General features: G+C 37.6%; 1 protein-coding gene across 1 annotated transcript in view; it reads left to right on the top strand.

Moving 5' to 3' along the window:
- slc27a6 (solute carrier family 27 member 6) overlaps nucleotides 1-17,966 on the top strand; it is a 54,261-nt gene that overhangs the window by 19,834 nt on the left and 16,461 nt on the right. The window contains exons 5-8 of the mRNA XM_056466633.1: nucleotides 2,607-2,801; nucleotides 6,734-6,824; nucleotides 10,153-10,351; nucleotides 10,474-10,571. Of these exons, the coding sequence (XP_056322608.1) occupies nucleotides 2,607-2,801; nucleotides 6,734-6,824; nucleotides 10,153-10,351; nucleotides 10,474-10,571 (583 nt within the window). The remainder of the gene's footprint in view (nucleotides 1-2,606; nucleotides 2,802-6,733; nucleotides 6,825-10,152; nucleotides 10,352-10,473; nucleotides 10,572-17,966) is intronic.

The following is a 17,966-nucleotide window of genomic DNA, read 5'->3' as shown; positions in this document are numbered from 1 at the left end:
AAGCGATTATAAACTTTTAATCATTATTAAGAGGTTAAGTAAATTAAAATAGACTCAAATTACGGCAGGCGAATGTTAACATTACCGTGATTAAGCTTGAACTTAAGACTTAGCCTGAGAGTTAATCTGCCCTGGACCAGGCTAGTTTCCCAGCTTAAGTTGCCAGAGTTATTGAGTTTGAACTATCGTATTCGTATTTCTGAAACCGAATCCGCCATTAATAAACCTGACTTAGCAAAATAAGACTGGCTTTTTCTCTAAGCTTGGTTTATGGAACAGCCCCCAGGTTACACTGTAACCCCGTGTCCTAACAACACGCTAAGTGAGGAAATACGCAGTGAAAAAAAATTTGGCTGTATGCACCTGACAAAACATGACAGCCATTCAGAAGCACAGAATAGTACACTCACTGCACTCTAACGAAATGGTAAAGTTTATTAGATATTTAATACATATTAAACCTCTTTAACATTATTATATGTACATGCTGAATCACTGAAATATGTTGGCTTGCACTGAGTCACAGTTCTAAAGTTCAATTTCAAACGATTTATTTTATTTTGAAGATTTGAGGTGAACTATCTGCTGCTGCTTACAGTAATATGGCAATAAATGTCATGTAAAATGTCATTCAAACTCACATTATTAGCATTTAACACTGCTTAAAGCACATTAGGGGTACCTGAGGTGACCACAGTTTATCCTGTTGTTCAGCTGCAATAAATAGAATCTATTTCTAAAATATAAATTTTAGGTGTTGGTTAGAACTCATTCTTCTATCTTGTGCCATTGCTTTTATTTAGAACAGGACTTAAATCAGCCTTTAGGCTCTAGTCCGGCTTGCTCCTGTTAGTGTCGTCAATCTGGCAACCTGCGCTTGCGTGTGTTTTAAACCAGGCATGCAATACCTAGTTTAACCACTGGGTGTCAAACTTACATACTGCACCTTTAAATCAATGGCTTCACTCACTTTTTTAAAGTAAAGTAACTAATCGCTTTTTACTGTGTGCATAAACAAGGCTGCGTTTGACTGGCCGTGACGTTTCAAGTGAGATTACAACAATGATAATAGTTTTTCTCTTATTAAGTCTATCTTAACTTGTATTAAATATGTGTATGTCTTATTTTAAAAATCAGCTGTTAACAGATGTGCAGAGTGCAAAATGCAAAATGGGCTTTTCTTGATTAAAAAAAAAAAGCCAAAAAACTTCATAAAATCCATCTATAATCAAAGGTTGATATTAATTCCTGTTCATATACATTAAACCCTACAAAATACAGTACAACTCAAATACAAATTATAATTATAATTTAGCTTATTTTTTATTAACACCACAAAACTGAAGCAGCAAAAAATTAGAGCGTCAGTGGATTAGCAGACTTTGTTGCCTACAGATAGCTCATTCACTCCTAACATGAATCTTTTCTCTACTCCAGTATAAACAATTGTCAATCTATTTTTTTCAAATATTTTTTGACAAATAAGGTATTATTGTTTTACACAACACAGGCTCATTGTAAAAACATACCCCCCTTATACATCTCTGGATATCGCAAATTATGTAGTCAGAGCTACGTGTGGCTGCATTTCTTCTTTAAAACGAATGCTACGGAGCGATATGTCGCCCCCGATGACTTCTGTTTCTATTCGCGCTACTAGCTGACTTCTCACCTCCGTGTGGACTGCTTTTCTGCTGTTACCAGTTTGTCCAGTAGCTCTCCATGTACATCGGCGGACTTGAGACGCAGAGAGGAGTTGACTGCAACAACAGGGTTTGGGTCTGGCAAAGAACGGTTCCAGAATGCAGGTAAAAAAAGGCGAAAAATAAAATAAACAAGTAAATAACAGGATGAGAACTTGGTAAGATCTGAAAACGTGGTAAAAATCAGGGGGCCGCGAGAGCTTTTCTTTTTCTGGATTGCTTTTGAAAACACTGTCAGTTGGGTTTAGGAAAAGAGGTTATTGTCTGAATCTGTGATTTTGGAAAATACTATCGGTTGGGTTTAGGGAAGGGAGTGGTTGGGGGAGCAATCAATCGATCAGTCAGTCAGTCCACAGCCATCTCTGGTCGATTTACGTGAGAATAGCATGAGCGAATGGCACTCACGACAGAAATTTGGGATCTGAAAAAGCACACACAACAGCCTCTGGTGGATTCGGAAAAACAAAAACTGCAAAAAAAACATACCTCTTGGGACAAGTTTTGTCATCTCCTAAAATGTATACAGGGGTACGTATCAAAACTGAGCCTGTGTTTATGTTACACATGTACTTCGGACTACATTGTGCTGTGTGTGCACCATTTCTGGAGATTTTTTAAACTCAGCTAAGGGAAAATGTAACAGTTTGAATCAATGCACTCTGTGGCACCTGTAATGCATAATTATTGGCCCCCTGGCAAGTAATTAACAGCATATAATCATTTTTAGGTAAACTACTCATTTTGATTACACACCTGATACAAACTTATACACTACTGTTTATGAAACTGTCCTGAACTACAATATACCAATATACCAGTTTGCTGCATCATATTCTCCAACACAAGTGTGTTTCAGATTGTAAAAATATTAATCATAATATTTGTTGTGTTTGTGTTGATTAGGGTGAAAATGAGAAGGATCACAAGGTGCACATGGGTGTTGGGAACGGACTCCGGCAGGACGTATGGAGAGAATTCCTGCGGCGTTTTGGGAAGATCCGCATGTGTGAGATCTATGGCTCTACTGAAGGAAACCTGTGCTTCATGAACCATATTGGCAAAATTGGAGCGGTTGGACGTTCCAATTTCTTTTACAAGGTTAGTTTCGTAGGTTAGTATCTAAACAAAAATGCAATCAGGGTTAGGACAGGTTTAAAGAACAACAAATAGATCAGGAAGTCTTAATAAATATTTGAATGAGAGCATAGGGTTGTGTCTCCATGTCAGATATTCAACGAACATGAGTTGCCACCAAAAAAACATGTGATTGCAGCAGAATTCATTCCTTGCATCTCTTTGCTTTGATGTCAAAAGCACAGGGTCAATGACCGTCAGTACCAGAGAAGAAATATCATCCATGTTGTGTGTTTAACGTGTTTTTGTTTATTTTGTTTATTTGTGTTGATGTTTCATTCTGTTCCAGGTCAAAAAAGAATGTAAAATTGATTGCATTTCAACTAAATTAGGCCCAAAGTATACAGCTCACATACACTCACCGGCCACTTTATTAGGTACACCTGTCCAACTGCTTGTTAGTGCACATTTCTGATCAGCCAATCCCATGGTAGCAACTCAATGCATTTAGGCATGTAGACATGGTCAAGACGATCTGCTGCAGTTCAAACCAAGCATCAGAATGGGAAAGAAAGGGGATTTAAGTGGCTTTGAACGTAGAATGGTTGTTGGTACCAGACGGGCTTGTCTGAGTATTTTAGAAACTGCTGATCTACTTGGATTTTCATGCACAAACATCTCTAAGGTTTACACAGAATGGTCAGAAAAAGAGAAAATATCCAGTGAGCAGCAGTTCTGTGGGTACAAATGTCTTGTTGATGCTGGTCAGAGGAGAATATCCAGACTGGTTGGAGCTGTTAGAAAGGCAACAATAACTCAAATAACCACTTTTTACAAACGAGGTATGCAGAAAAGCATCTCTGATTGCACAACATGTCGAGCCTTAAGGCGGATGGGCTACAGCAATAGAAGACCACACCGGGTGCCTCTCCTGTCAACTAAGAACAGGAAACTGAGGCTACAATTCGCACAGGCTCACCACAATTGGGCAATAGAAGTTTGGAAAAACGTTGCCTGGTCTGATGAGTCTTAATTTCTGCTGTGACATTTGAATGGTAGGGTCAGAATTTGGCACCAACAACATAAAAAAAATGTATCCATCCTGTCTTGTATCAACTGTTCAGGCTGGTGGTGGTGGTTTAATGGTGTGGGGAATATTTTCTTGGCACACTTTGGGCCCATTAGTACCAATTGAGCATAGTGTCAACGCCACAGACTACTGTATCTGAGTATTGTTATCCCTTTATGACCACAGTGTACTTATCTTCTGATGGCTACTTCCAGCAGTATAATGAACCATGTCATAAAGTGCGAATCCTCTCAGACTGGGTTCTTGAACATGAGTTCACTGTACTCAAATGGCCTCCACAGTCACCAGATCTCAATCCAATACAACACCTTTGGGATGTGGTGGAAATGGGAGATTCGCATCTTGGATGTGCAGACGACAAATCTGCAGCAACTGTGTGATGCTGTCATGTCCAGTGTATTTCCAGTACCTTGTTGAATCTATGCCACAAAGGATTAAGCCAGTTCTTAAGGCAAAAGGGGGTCCAACCCGGTACTAGTAAGGTGTATCTGATAAAGTGGCAGTTAAGTGTATGTTTCTTACATTTTTGTGCCTGTTGCCAAACTGGTGAAGGACATGATCAAGTGTTATATCTATTCAGTGCGCGTTCATGACTTAAAGGAGGCGTGGCTTTGGATGGCAGGGGAGGGATGAAAAATTTGTAAACTATTATGCTTCAGGCAGATCACCTACTGCACCTTTAATGTGAAGCAGTCTTAAAGTTTTAAATATTAAATTTGATCATTCAGATTTTGACAGATTCACATGAAATTTGAAATATGAAAAGGTTTATAATTATATAAATACTTTTATAAATTAAATATTTAGCATTCTAAAAAACAATATTGATTCTTAAATCTCAACAGAAGCAGGGTGCCAATGGGTCATGAAATTTCTGTAATATCATATTATTTTTAAAGGTCATTTTCAAACTTTGGAAGTCAGGGAAATGTATCCATGTTTGGAAGTTTGTTCCATAGTTTATTTCGAAGTCATGAAATATCAGGTACTTTTGATAGTTTACTCAAAAATGATAATTTCCTGTTAAGTTACCCACCCACAGGTCATCTAAGTTGTATGTGACTTAAGTAGAATACTAAAGAAGATTTTTACTTAGTTCTTCATATACAATCCCAAATCAGAAAAAGTTGGGTCAGTATGAAAAATGCAAATAAAAAAGGAAGTGATTTCCAAATTTACTTTGACTTGTATTTCATTGCAGACAATATGCACATGAAATATTTTATGTTTTGTCTGGTCAACTTCATTTCATTTATAAATATACATCCTTTCCTGTCATACATCCAGACCTGCAACACATTCCAAAAAAGTTGGGACAGGTGCAGTCTAGGGCTAGTATTCAGGTAAATTGGTTAAAAAATGATGTGATTTGAAACAGGAGATGTCAACAGGTGATTGTAAATAGGATTTGGTACAAAAGCAGCGTCCAAGAAAGGTCTAGTCCTTTAGGAGCTAAGATGGGCAGAGGATTGCCAGTTTGCCAACTAATGTGTAAGAAAATTATTGAAATGTTTAAAAACAATGTTCCTTAAAAAAGATAGGAAGACATTTGGATATTTCACCTTCAACAGTGCATAACATAATTAAAAGATTAAAGGAATCTGGAGGAATGTCAGTGTGTAAAGGACAAGGGCGTAAGCCTAAGCTGAACAACTGTGATCTCCAATCCTGCAGGCAGCACTGCATCAAGAATCATCATTCATCTATATTCGCTATCACCACAAATAGTAGTACGCAATACATGTACCACAATATGTAGTTACATCCACAAATGCCAGTGAAAACTGTACTTTGCCAAAAGGAAGTTCTATGTTTGCAGTCTTTAAGCTTGGAGGCATCTGGGTTGGAAACGTGTACTGTCAGATGAATCTGTATTTCAGGTATTTTTTAGGAGAAATGGATGCCGTGTGCTTCAGACCAAAAAAGAAAAAGAACATCCAGATTGTTACCAGCTAGTCCAAAAGCCAGTCTGTCATGGTATGGGGTTGTGTCAGTGCCCTTGGGTAACTTGCACTTCTGTGATAGCACCATTTAAAAAGTGCATAGAGCTGAAAAGTACTTAGAGATTTTGGGGCATGGTATACTACCATTTTTTCCACGCCCATCCATATTTTAACAACACAATGCAAAACCACATTTTGCACACATTTCAATCCTGGCTGCGGAGGAAGAGGATGCAGGTACTTGACTGGCCTGTCTGCAGTCCCGGCCTGTCTCCAAAAGATAATACGTGGTGCATTTTGAGGTGCAATTTGCAAAAACGAAGGCCCTGTAGTGTTGCCCAACTTAAGACTTGTTTGCAGGAAGAATTCCTCTTTCCAAACAACACTAGTTATCCTAAATGAAATGGTATTAATGACTATCAGACACATCCTGTCTGTGAGCCTCTATATAAGGAAACTTGCTGTCTTGGCACATTGCCAATCTGTTGCTTAACCGTGTAGTCTAGAGTGTTTGCCATAAAATAAGATCAGTAGGAGCGGGTAAGTGCTATTAAGAACATTGACCTGTAATCCCCACCATGCTATTCTTAGACACTTCAGATTACAAAACTCCCAAAATATGTCTCACAACATATGCAAAATATGATATGACATATTATTTTTAAAAAACAACATTATTATTTTGTCTGAATTTTTTTACGATATTATCTTAATATGGAATTTTTTAGAACATTTAATGAGGAAGTGTGTGATTTCAAAGTACTTAAAAATAATGCATTATGACTTGCCCGAATGTTGCAACACAATTATGGCTCTTATTATAATAAACTTTTTGTGTCTGTATATGTATGTGTGTGTGTCATGATCATGATGTGTAAATGGTTGTTGATTTTTTTTTTTTTTTTTTTTTTTTTTTTTTGCAGCTGATTTTTAAGTATGATCTGGTGAAGTATGACCTGCTTAGAGATGAACCTGTGAGAGACCATAATGGATTCTGCCAGCGTGTTCAGAAAGGTGAGAGCATCTGAGATTATTAAACAAATAGTCCTTTAGTACCCAAGATCATTTGATTCTACTCTACTGGGTTTGTTAAATTTTAAGACTGAACCTGGCACAACCCAAAATCACTCTATTACAACAAATAACAATAACTATATTTCAGTATAGTAGTTTGTAGTTTCCTGTTTAAATGAATGGATTTTGCCTACAACAAACCTGCGTAACATAAATATCATTACACCTTAATGTAGGCTTCTCAAAAGCTCCAGCCGAAGTTAAAAATAACAGAATCAGTTAAGAATATTCTTAAAGATCTCAAACTTTCACACAGAAAAGTCTAAAAGAACAGTAAATAAAGTCTAAATAGTTGAAGTCTGCTAAACAGTAGTACACCAGCAGTACTACTGTATTTGAATGTACTTTTGAATGATTGTTCTCTGCAGATCCTTTAAACCTATCATGCAAACGAACCTTTGGAAGTTGTGTGTTGTAAATGTGTGTTGGAATAATGTGCACACAGCCATATTAGTTTGGTATAAACCATCAATCCTTTTTTCCCCTTAAAATATCCAGTCCTTTAAATAATTGATTACCATGTCCAGTGTTGGGGAAAGTTACTTTTGAAAGTAGTGCATTACATTATTGAGTTACTCCCCTAAAAAAAGTGCTTTACTTAGTTACTTTCTATGGAAAGTAATGCGTTATATTACTTTTTAGTTACTTTTGCATTACTTTTCCTTACTTGGCTAAGGATTGATCTCTTTCAGAACTTGCAGATGTTTTTCACCTTTTTTATTGAGAAGCTCTGCATTTAAAAACCACTTATAAAACCCACACCTTCATTTTACTTTTAAAAAATTGTAGGATAAAATTATATATCGAGAACTTTCTGAATCCAGTGCTATACATGCTGTATGTACAGATTAATGACAGCATGTAATGTGTTTGCTACTTTTTAATGTTTTGTGTTATTCATTAATTAAATTCACTGTCCATTGAGATAAAGACTGCAAAAAAGCCTAAGAGTACTAACAAGAAATAATTTATATTAGGCAAAAACAGATTTTAAACCTTTAAAATGTTTAATACAAAAAGAACAGTAGGATGATAAAAAAACATCCCCAAATCAAAATAAATCTTTGAGCTTTATACATTGAATACATTTCTTCACGTGGCCTTAACAAATGTGTAAATCGTTTCCTAAAAGAGAAAACATTTTACTATATTACAAAACGTAGTCACTTTGACAGTAGACAGTGGCTACCTGGAGAATGTGAACTGATGTCAATCATTTGTTGTTTAGCTGTAGGTGGGGTGCGAGTGTAGTGCTTTGCATCCAGTTTTTTATTATTATTTTTTGGATGTCATGTTTCTTGCAGTTGTCAAGAGTTCTAATTACAAGTAATCTATACTTAACAACAATCCAATTCTTTTCTTTGATAAGTTCAAAATAACAAGAATCCATTGCAAAAAAAAAAAAGTTTCCCGCTTGCCATTCTGATTGTCTGTAGTGATGACGGGCAATTTGTGATTTGTTTGTTTTAACCGGGTTTTCTTTTTTTTAATAAGATTTATTTTTGGCCTTTTTGCCTTTATTAGATAGGATCGTATTTAGACAGGAAGTGAAGTGGAAGAGAGAGGGGAGGGGGTAGGGATGGGAAATGTTAGGACGCCCTGAAGTGCTACCTCACCATATGTCAGCGTGCTAACCACTAGGCTATTGCGCCGACATTAGCTGGATTTTCTAAGTGAACTGGTCGAATTAGTTAATTTGTTCATTGAACAAAGTTGTCGTGAAACGGTTTGTGTCTTTAGTAAGTACTAACATACCGGATACACCCTCTGACTCGAAATAAACCCATATCCTTAGATATTCAGTCACTAGAACAGTTCACTAACTTATCTGCTGTAAAAAAGGGAGACCTGATGATGATGATGAGTGCGAGTCGACTGCCTCTTCCCTCGCAGCACGCTCTCTAATTGAGTGTGTGATTCAACCTGGCTTAGGTCATTTTTAAAGCCAATTAAGCAAGGTAAAAAGTAACTTGTGTTACATTTTTTTTAAAGTAACTTAATTAATATTACTTGTTTTTAAAAGTAATACGTTATATTAAAAGTAATATTATTATGTAACCAATGTTACATATAACGCATTACCCCCAAGACTGACCATGTCTCACATATGATCATGCCCAAAAGGCAATATTTGCAAATAAACAGACTAAAAGATGGATCTTCAGAAAAGCTAAATAAACTATACATACAAAATGTATCAAATATCCTTTCAGAAACTTCCTTGTTCAAATTTTACTTTTGGTTTTTGTGAGTGTGGGTCTCTGCTTCAGCAATGTCTGATGCAGGCTGAGTATCCTGAACAGTGGGCGGGGAGAATCAGTGCATTTGCATTTTAAAGCACAGGTGCAAAACAGACCCAAAAAATGGCTTTTTCAGCAGATTATAATAAATGATTTGACAGGTATTTTCAACTGAAACACATTCTGGAGACACTAAAGCCTTATTTTTCATCTTGTAAAATGGGACATAGTGAGAAGCCTTTAAATTAACACTGCATTTTAAAAACAAAACAAACAAGGCCAGAACTATACCCTCATTCCAGAATAATGAACAAGGAACTTTGTTGCCGTACCATGGCTGCAACAGGCACTATGATATTACACAGTGCAAGTGGCACCCACTCCATGTGTTCGAAGTTTGAAGTTGGGGACTATTTTCAGAAGCTGCTTAATTTCATTACTCCTGCTTCAGCCATGGTATGGGTCAATCGGTGCTTTTCAAAATACTATTGGTTGGTTTAGGGAAGGGACGAGGGTGGGGGGATCAGTTGGTTGGTCAGTCAGTCAGTCAGTTAGTCAACAGTGGCCTCTGGTGAATTTATGTGAGAACAGCTGGCGTGAATGGCACTCGCAAGAGAAATTTGAGATCTGAAAAAACGTACACATCGGCCTCTGGCGAATTCGCAAAAACAAAAACTGCGAAAAAATTTAGCTCCTGGGACTTATTTTGGTCTCTTCAGAAATGTATATAGGGCTACGTAATCAAAATGAGTGTGTGTTGGTAAATGCTGATAAAGAACTTTTATGTTTATTAACTTTTTTTTTTTGCTAAGTCCTTACATAGACAGGTGTAAATTTCACATGTTATCAGAAGGAAAAACAATCAGCATCTCCTACATTCCACTCCGTTTCATATCTGTTAATTCTGTCTGGCTTTTTGTGCAATGTTGGCTGACTCACTGTACAATCACATTCTCTGTCAACACATAATCACTGAGAGCAAATGCGTGTATTCACTGCTCATGTAGCTTTTGTTTGTTGATGATCAGGTGAGACGGGGCTGCTGCTGTCTAAGATTTGCAGTCAGAGTCCATTTTTTGGTTACGCGGGAAGCAAACAGCTGACGGAGAAGAAAATTCTGCGAGATGTGTTTGTCAAAGGAGATGCTTACTTCAACACTGGTGACCTGATGGCTGAGGATGAGAACAACTTCATCAGCTTCAAAGACAGAGTGGGAGACACTTTCAGGTAGATATGAGTATATTCTTTATTTCAACTTAATGAAATATTAATTATCTAGTATGGATGCATATGAGTAACTGCCTCATTGTGGAAATTATATTACATAATGTTCATGCTGCCATTTGCAGATGGAAGGGAGAAAATGTGGCGACCACTGAGGTGACAGAGATTCTGGGACTGGTAGATTTTATTCAGGAAGCCAGTGTGTATGGAGTTCAGGTGCCAGGTACTGTTTAAACATCACATGAGCAATAAAACATTTGTCAATCACATTTTAGCAGTGTTGGAAAGGTTACTTTGGAAATGTAATAGATTACAGATTACAAATTACCCTGTTTAAAATGTAATAAGTAGTGTACCTTTTCAATTATTTTATAAAAGTAACTGATTACATCTGATTACTTTTTGATTACCTTTAAGTTTCTAATGGATATTTTTAACTAAATAATTTTCAAACATTTATACCAAGCAGGTGTGACCTTACAGTAGCTCTGTTTACTGTTAGAATGTCAAAATCTTTCATCACTTGAATTAAAATTATATTAATTTAATTTTAAAGTACAGCCACCACAAAACCAGACCTTAACAAATTTTTTATTTTTTTTTTATTTTAAACAAAAAAAAATGTTTACTAAAATTTTAGGTAGTTGTGAATTTTTGTGGCATTTGCAAAAAAATACATCTAAGCTATTTTTGCAATTTATTTTTAAATCGAAGCAATTTAAATCCAAGTCAATCATATCTTTGTGATCAATAAAACTGTCAAAGAAACAAATGAGGGATAATTGTTATTTACTGTAAATAATATGCTGTACTAAACAGATACAAATAATATAAATATGATGACAAAAACTACAAATCCAATAAAACCGGGTGTTACACATTTAAAATACTATAGTAACTTATAGTAAAGGTAAATATTTAGGAATAAGCATAATATTGTATATATATTTAAAACTCTTCATTAATAAATTACACTACATAATGTAGTATCATTAGTAACTATCATGAACTAATAGTAATTACCATAGTATACTTTAGCCTTTACTACAGTAAACTATATATATAGACCTCCTCTCCCTTAGTCGTCTTTCCATTAAAGGGCACCTATGGTAAAAAATCTACTTTTCAAGCTGTCATATTGGGGTGAAATAAACACACCCAGTGTTTTTTTTTTAAATTTAACAACATAAAAAACGGTGGACCGTTGATTTTTAGATGCAAGGCTCATTGGGCTTAACACAAGAGCAATATTCTCCACATTATTGCTCTTATCTGAATTATTGGTTGTATCTTTAGGTAGGTTTGCAAACATGTGTAATTCTCATTGAGTCTACCTTACACTTCGGCCGTTTGCATTTCTCGCTATCCCAGAAGCTCCCTGTTATCTTAACAAGCATGCGTTTTAGAATTCTAAATATAGGTTTCTATCAGGGTACACTCAAGTCGACGGCTGGGCGCCGCGGACCGCTGCAGACTTGAATTGCCGTTGTGTGTACCCTGATAGAAACCTATGTTTAGAATTCAAAAATGCGTGGCGCGACGATTCGGGACACTTCTGCCACGCCATAGAGAGTGTCTGGTGTGCCGTGTCGCGGCTTCGAGCGGTGCATCCGGTGCCTCAGTCAAAGTTAATTCAGTGTGCGTGGTTATTAGTTTCTCTGTACAAGCTCGGCACTTGAAACTAGCACACAGTTGGCTGTAAAACTGTACAAAGACACATATGATTTTGTACTCTCTGCTTGGTCTGTGTCCGAGTCGTACATGTAAGACTGATTGCTGAACCTCTCACGCTCCTCTCTCACGCTCCTCTCAGTCTGCCTGTCAGACTCTGTTGCAAATGCAGAGCGGGTGAGCTCATGGCCCCGCCCCCTTGTTGCGTTGGCAGGTAGCCGAAACTAATTTACATGTGAAGCAACACACCCATAAATCAGCGAACTGAGGACACGCCCCCAACATGTCACTTTTTTACACATATAAAAAAAAAACTCAATAGTGTTTTAAACTGAACCTAAACTGGCACACTCAGAAGAACCATAATATTAATATTAAATCATAAAAAAGAGGTAAACTATGTGCCCTTTAAGCAAGTTTCTTGTGTCAGCACAATGATTGGTTGGCGATGTCACTGACCAGAATGAGAGATGGCAGTAATGCACCAAAACGTATATTGTCGTCCACCGTAAGACAGGAAGAAGAAATCGTTATTCTCGCAGTCATATGGACTGCGTCCGAAACCGCCTACTACTCAGTAGGTACTGCATTTAAATTTAAACATACTACTCGGCCATTAGAAAAACACGTTCTATACAGTATGAATGTAAGGAGTATTAATGGAATTCGGACGAATTGCATCCGCCATTTTGTCACGTGACCTACCTGCGTCAGTTGCGTCACTTCACTCCCATTCATGAATTGTCTCGCGGGGCATCATGGGATGCTCACTTCAAAATCTCGCCGGAAGTAGTAAGTCATCTGGGGATTTTCGAATTCATGAATTCTGACCAAGCGGCAACCTCCCGCTCTCCCTCGGAAGCCTATACGGAAGTAACTGAAACTGCAATTCATCAAAATTTAGCTAGTCCTGGCTCCATAATAGAGCAAATTGCAATTGAGCCCACTGTTAGAATGGTCAACTTTACAGCAGAAAAAAGGTGTTTACAGCCTGGTACAAAGAACGATTTTGGTTCATATAGCTTCTATTACCCTCCATGACAACTGTGAGGGGGGTGAATTTTTTTATAACTCATCCATTTCCTTTATATTAGGTTATATTAAGTTTGCATAATTAAGGGCGTGGCCACTCGAGTGACAGCTGGTCTCGCTGGTCGCCATCACTTCACCTAAGCTGAATCCGGCAGATTAGCCACTGATCTCGGCATATTCATCGTATTTTTGTTTTGTTTTATGTGGCTTTACACAGTCAGCTGCCTTTTGGACTTATTTCTTACAATTATCAGATGATATGGGATGCTGTGTGCACTTAATTGTGCTCACAAACCATTCATGTGGCCTCGTTTCCCATGTGAGTAAAGTTATATACTTGTATACCATCTCTATAAATGTATTTGTTTTATTTAAGGTCATTTATCATTAATATTTTTCTTTCGACCCGTAAAGCACTCCAGAATGTGACAGATTGATTAGCTGTAGGCTCTAGAACAGTCATCTGAAGCGTTATCATACAGTGTTATGCTGGAGTTCATCAATAGTCTTGCATTTACTAACACGGACTATATTTGAAGTGTTCGGAAGTAATTCGCGTTTTCCTCCTGTAGAAAAACATCATAAGAACAGTGTTTAGTGGCTCAATGTATTACTAAAGTGTTTTTAAAAGTCTAAACACTTTATTGATATAGTGTACAGCCAAGCACATGTGGTCAGAACACAAACGAACTGCAGGTAATAAAGTATCAAGCGTTTCTCCCAAAGTAAAGTCTGTCTGCCAGGTCTAAGCAAAGTGCCAGCAGGTGTCTGTAGCTCTGCTCACTCTCCGCCTCTTTGCCCTTGTTTGGTATCCCGCTGTGGGTGCGATGAATTTACATTTTGTATGACTATACAGTATTCTTGGAAATGTGATAAAGGATTGGTTCATCCAAATTAACTTTTTTGTTATTAAGCCCTCATTTCCTTCCAATCTCCTTCATCCCCTTCAAACCTTCATTTATCTCCATTAGACATAGACGTTCAAAGTCCAGAAAACAGATCATGTGACTTTAGTGGTTCAACTGTAATCATATGAAACTCCAAGAACACTTTTGTGTGCCCAAAAAAACTGTAAAAATGCCTTTGTTTGCCTATGTCCTCTCTTCAGCCACATCAGGTCCAGTGCATGTTTACTACACAGGCAGTATGAAACTTGAGTGTTGCACTGCTGACTATAATGGCAATGGATCATGTTGTTTGTAGTAAACATACACCCTGACAACCTGATAAGGAAGAGAAAACTATGGCAAAAAAGATGTTGTTACAATTTTAGGGCAATTTTAGGTGTTTTTGAAGTTATATATGATTACAGTTGGACCACTAAAGTCACATGGACTATTTTGCAGTGTTTTTGGTTTCTGGTGCATGGTCTAACAGGGTTGTGCTTATTCTTTAATTAAGAATTAAATCAATCAGAGTCTCATCTCCCATTTTCCTTTAAGAGTCAGTTTCATCGTACCATGCCAAATTTCCTATTTACATGGTGGACTTTGCAAGTAAAAAAACTGAATGCTTCACTAGCGAGAAAACAGTTAAACAGACTATCTGTGCGACAATAAGAAACAAGCCTTCCCCATTTAGCCTCTTTTCTTTTACTTTTTACTTTACTCCTTTACTTTCGGGGATAAGGAAACTGTGTTGTATGCACTCCACTGAAGACATCCATCAGACATATTTAAATAAGTTTAAGCACAAAGAATTTTTTCAAAACTGTTTTTAAATTCAGTTGTATTTTCCAGCAAACAAATAAATGAACAATAATAACGAAATGTGGTCAAAAAAGTGGAGTTATATCCAAACACATGTCTTATTCTTATGCCCTATGGTAATGAATATCTCTCCAAATCATGACAGGTGGACAAATCTAAACAAGTTTTAACTAAAGCAAATATAAATATGCATATAATGAATAATACTCATAATAATAATAATAATAATAATAATAATAATAATAATAATAATAATAACAATAGCATTAAACAAATGCAAATTGTCATGAATAAACTGAAAAAAGCACCCAGAGGTGAAGAAGGCATGGAGGTAATGGTTTTTATATTTATGTAGAAAATAACATTTTATTCCTTTTAATTTTTTTTTCAGATGTAAAGATATTTTGTATTGCTGGACATTCTGTGTGTATTAAGCAATGTGTAAGCATTTGGACCTGCATAGGAACATAACTACACTCTTTAGACCAGTTTTCAATTGGTCAATGGTGCGGTCGATTTCAGTTCTTCAAAGTCTCTCCAAAAATGCACCTTAACACACCTCCTTTATAGACCAGCACGCTCATGAGACCACAAGTGGCGCAAATTGATTTTTTATTTTAAAGAGCCCATATTATAGATGAAATAGGGTCATATTTAGGTTGTAAGGGTCTCCAACAACAGTCTAATATGCATGCAAGGTCAAACAACACTTTCATGGTCTTATAATCTGCATTTATTTTTACCTAATTATCCCAGCGACTCCCATATGAATCGTTCAGCGATTCATTTGTACCCAAACCCGTCCTCAGCGCGAAGCTAATCTGCGCTGATTGGACCGATGACAGCCTGCTGCTATTGGTCGACGACACTGACAGGCTTCAGGGCGAGACAGAGTGAAATGCCCAGCAGATTATCAACAATATAAAAGTAGTCACAGTGTACACACGCTTCATAGTGGATTTTGGCTGCCAGTGGGTGAATGTAAATACAGACGATGGACTAGAAAATACTGACGACTAACTATTTTATCAAGCAAAAAGTCCAAGAACTGGCGAGGATATGTCCTAGCAGTCTACTTGCTCTTTTTACACACACACGCACACACAGGGCCGGCGCGTCCAGAATAGAGACGGCGCGGCGGCGACACCTCCCTCCCCCTCCGCGTCCTCAGTTACATCCGCGATTACAACCCTAAGATTTCAACCGCGACACCCCCCCGGTCCTCACTTTACAAACGGGTCCCTTTGATCACCCTTTGCCTAGAGCTTTACCCTATTCAGAGGAGACACACACACACACACACATCAACCTCCTAAGAGGAGACACTCACACAAACGACCGTCCTCAGAGGAGACACACACACACATCACACACACACACACATAGCTGACTATCCATAAACAAAGCGGCACGCGTCGCGTTTTCAACGTGGCTTTACACGCGATATGAGAATATTTAGAGTTAACCTGATGCAGTACACGCGGTTACAAGTAACAAAACACAACTAAATGCATAATTTGCAAGCTAGAGTAAACGAGGCAACAATTTTAATCGCACGTACTTACACTGGTGAAATGGGGGAAGAAACTGATTCATGATCCACTGATCCTTGTTCTGACAGTCTTTACCGATCCTTCCTTTAACAAACTGATGAAGTCTTCTTTGTAAGCAGGTAGTTTCCAGAGGCTCTCGATCTGCTCAAGGCTAGGCTATATTGCTAAGGTTTCATCTTTGGGTGAACTGTCAATAAGCTCCATCTGCACAGCGTGACTTCATTCGACCGGTGTCTGTGTGTGTCTCTGTGTGTGTGTGTGTGTGTGTGTGTGTGTGTGTGTGTGTGTGGGGGGGGCTTTTTTTCTGTTAGTGGGCGGGGCCGCAGGTTTCAAATCTCCTGGGCTTGCGCGTGCAACTACTTGTGTTTCCACCTAATGACTCGTTATCAAGACGACTCGTTTGAAGCACTATGAGTCGACTCTTTTATAGATGAATCAATAGTTTTAAACACTGTACACTTACAGATTTAAGCCTTAGCTGGATATTTCACTTCACTTAGAGCTGTGTGACACACTACATGGAAGGGCATTTTCAAAAAGCCATAATATGGGCTCTTTAAACAACGTGGCAGAAAACATGAAAATTACCGTTATGCTGGTCTGAAAATTTCAACAAATTGTGCCATACACATCTTGCACCTTATTGAGCTAGGTGTGTGATAGGGCCAAAGTGTTTATTAATAAATAATATTTTGAAAGAAAAAAATGCTGTAGTATTGGTTTACAGTAGTTTTGGTAATGTGATATTTATTGTGGTATTGTGACAACACTAAAGCAGGTCGCACACCAGAAGCGTCACTCATTTCAGAATTCCAAAACTATCCAAACTGTGCCCGGGTGCATTTGACCTCTATGGCCCTGTTTACACTAATACGTTTTCGTTTTAAAATGTATACATTTTGCTATGGTTATGCTGTCTGTCCACACAATGCTGAAGTTTTCGAGCGCTGAAACAGAGCTTTTTGAAAACGCTGAAGAGGCCGTTTTCATTCTAAAACGCTGTTGGTCCGTCTCAGTGTGGATGGGGAAAAACGCAGACATCTGAAAACGGAGGCGTGGCTGCATACATTTGCCTCTCTGATTGGGGCTTTTTCTTCAATATTAAGTAGCCTACACACAGTTCAGTCTTGCATCTTCTCTTTGTAAGTTCAGACTTTGCTATTTTGATATGGAAAACAAACTCCCGAGGGAACGTCGGGTATATTTTCAAAGGGAACAGTGTACTTTATACCCTCATTCATATCACCCTGGATACGTTGTTTCACTTTCTTAACAATAAAATGAAAACATGATATAAGGAACTGCCTATTTTCATTTTGATATTAGCAACTTTGATATTAAAAATGTTGAGGCGTCGTGTAGCTGCATATTTATATGACCATCCGCGGTTACATTAATTAATATATGAACTTATCTTTGCGCTCTGCCAAAACACATTACCTGAGAACAAGTAATAGATTCAAAAGACCAAAGTCAGGGAATATGTTGTTAGATAATAAACAACAAGATGAAATAAATATCACGTTTAACAAATATAGTGAGCTTTGATCTAGCAGTAGATCATGATGAACAGTCCGATGTACAGAGCTCTCATATGGGTAGATATGATCAAAGCATGCTGCAGTGCATGCCAGAGTGTGTGTGTGGTCACGT

This window comes from Danio aesculapii, chromosome 10 (genome assembly GCF_903798145.1).
Source record: "Danio aesculapii chromosome 10, fDanAes4.1, whole genome shotgun sequence".
Lineage (NCBI taxonomy): Eukaryota > Metazoa > Chordata > Actinopteri > Cypriniformes > Danionidae > Danio > Danio aesculapii.
Note: the sequence above shows the minus strand (reverse complement) of the source record. Positions and strands in the feature narration are given on the sequence as shown.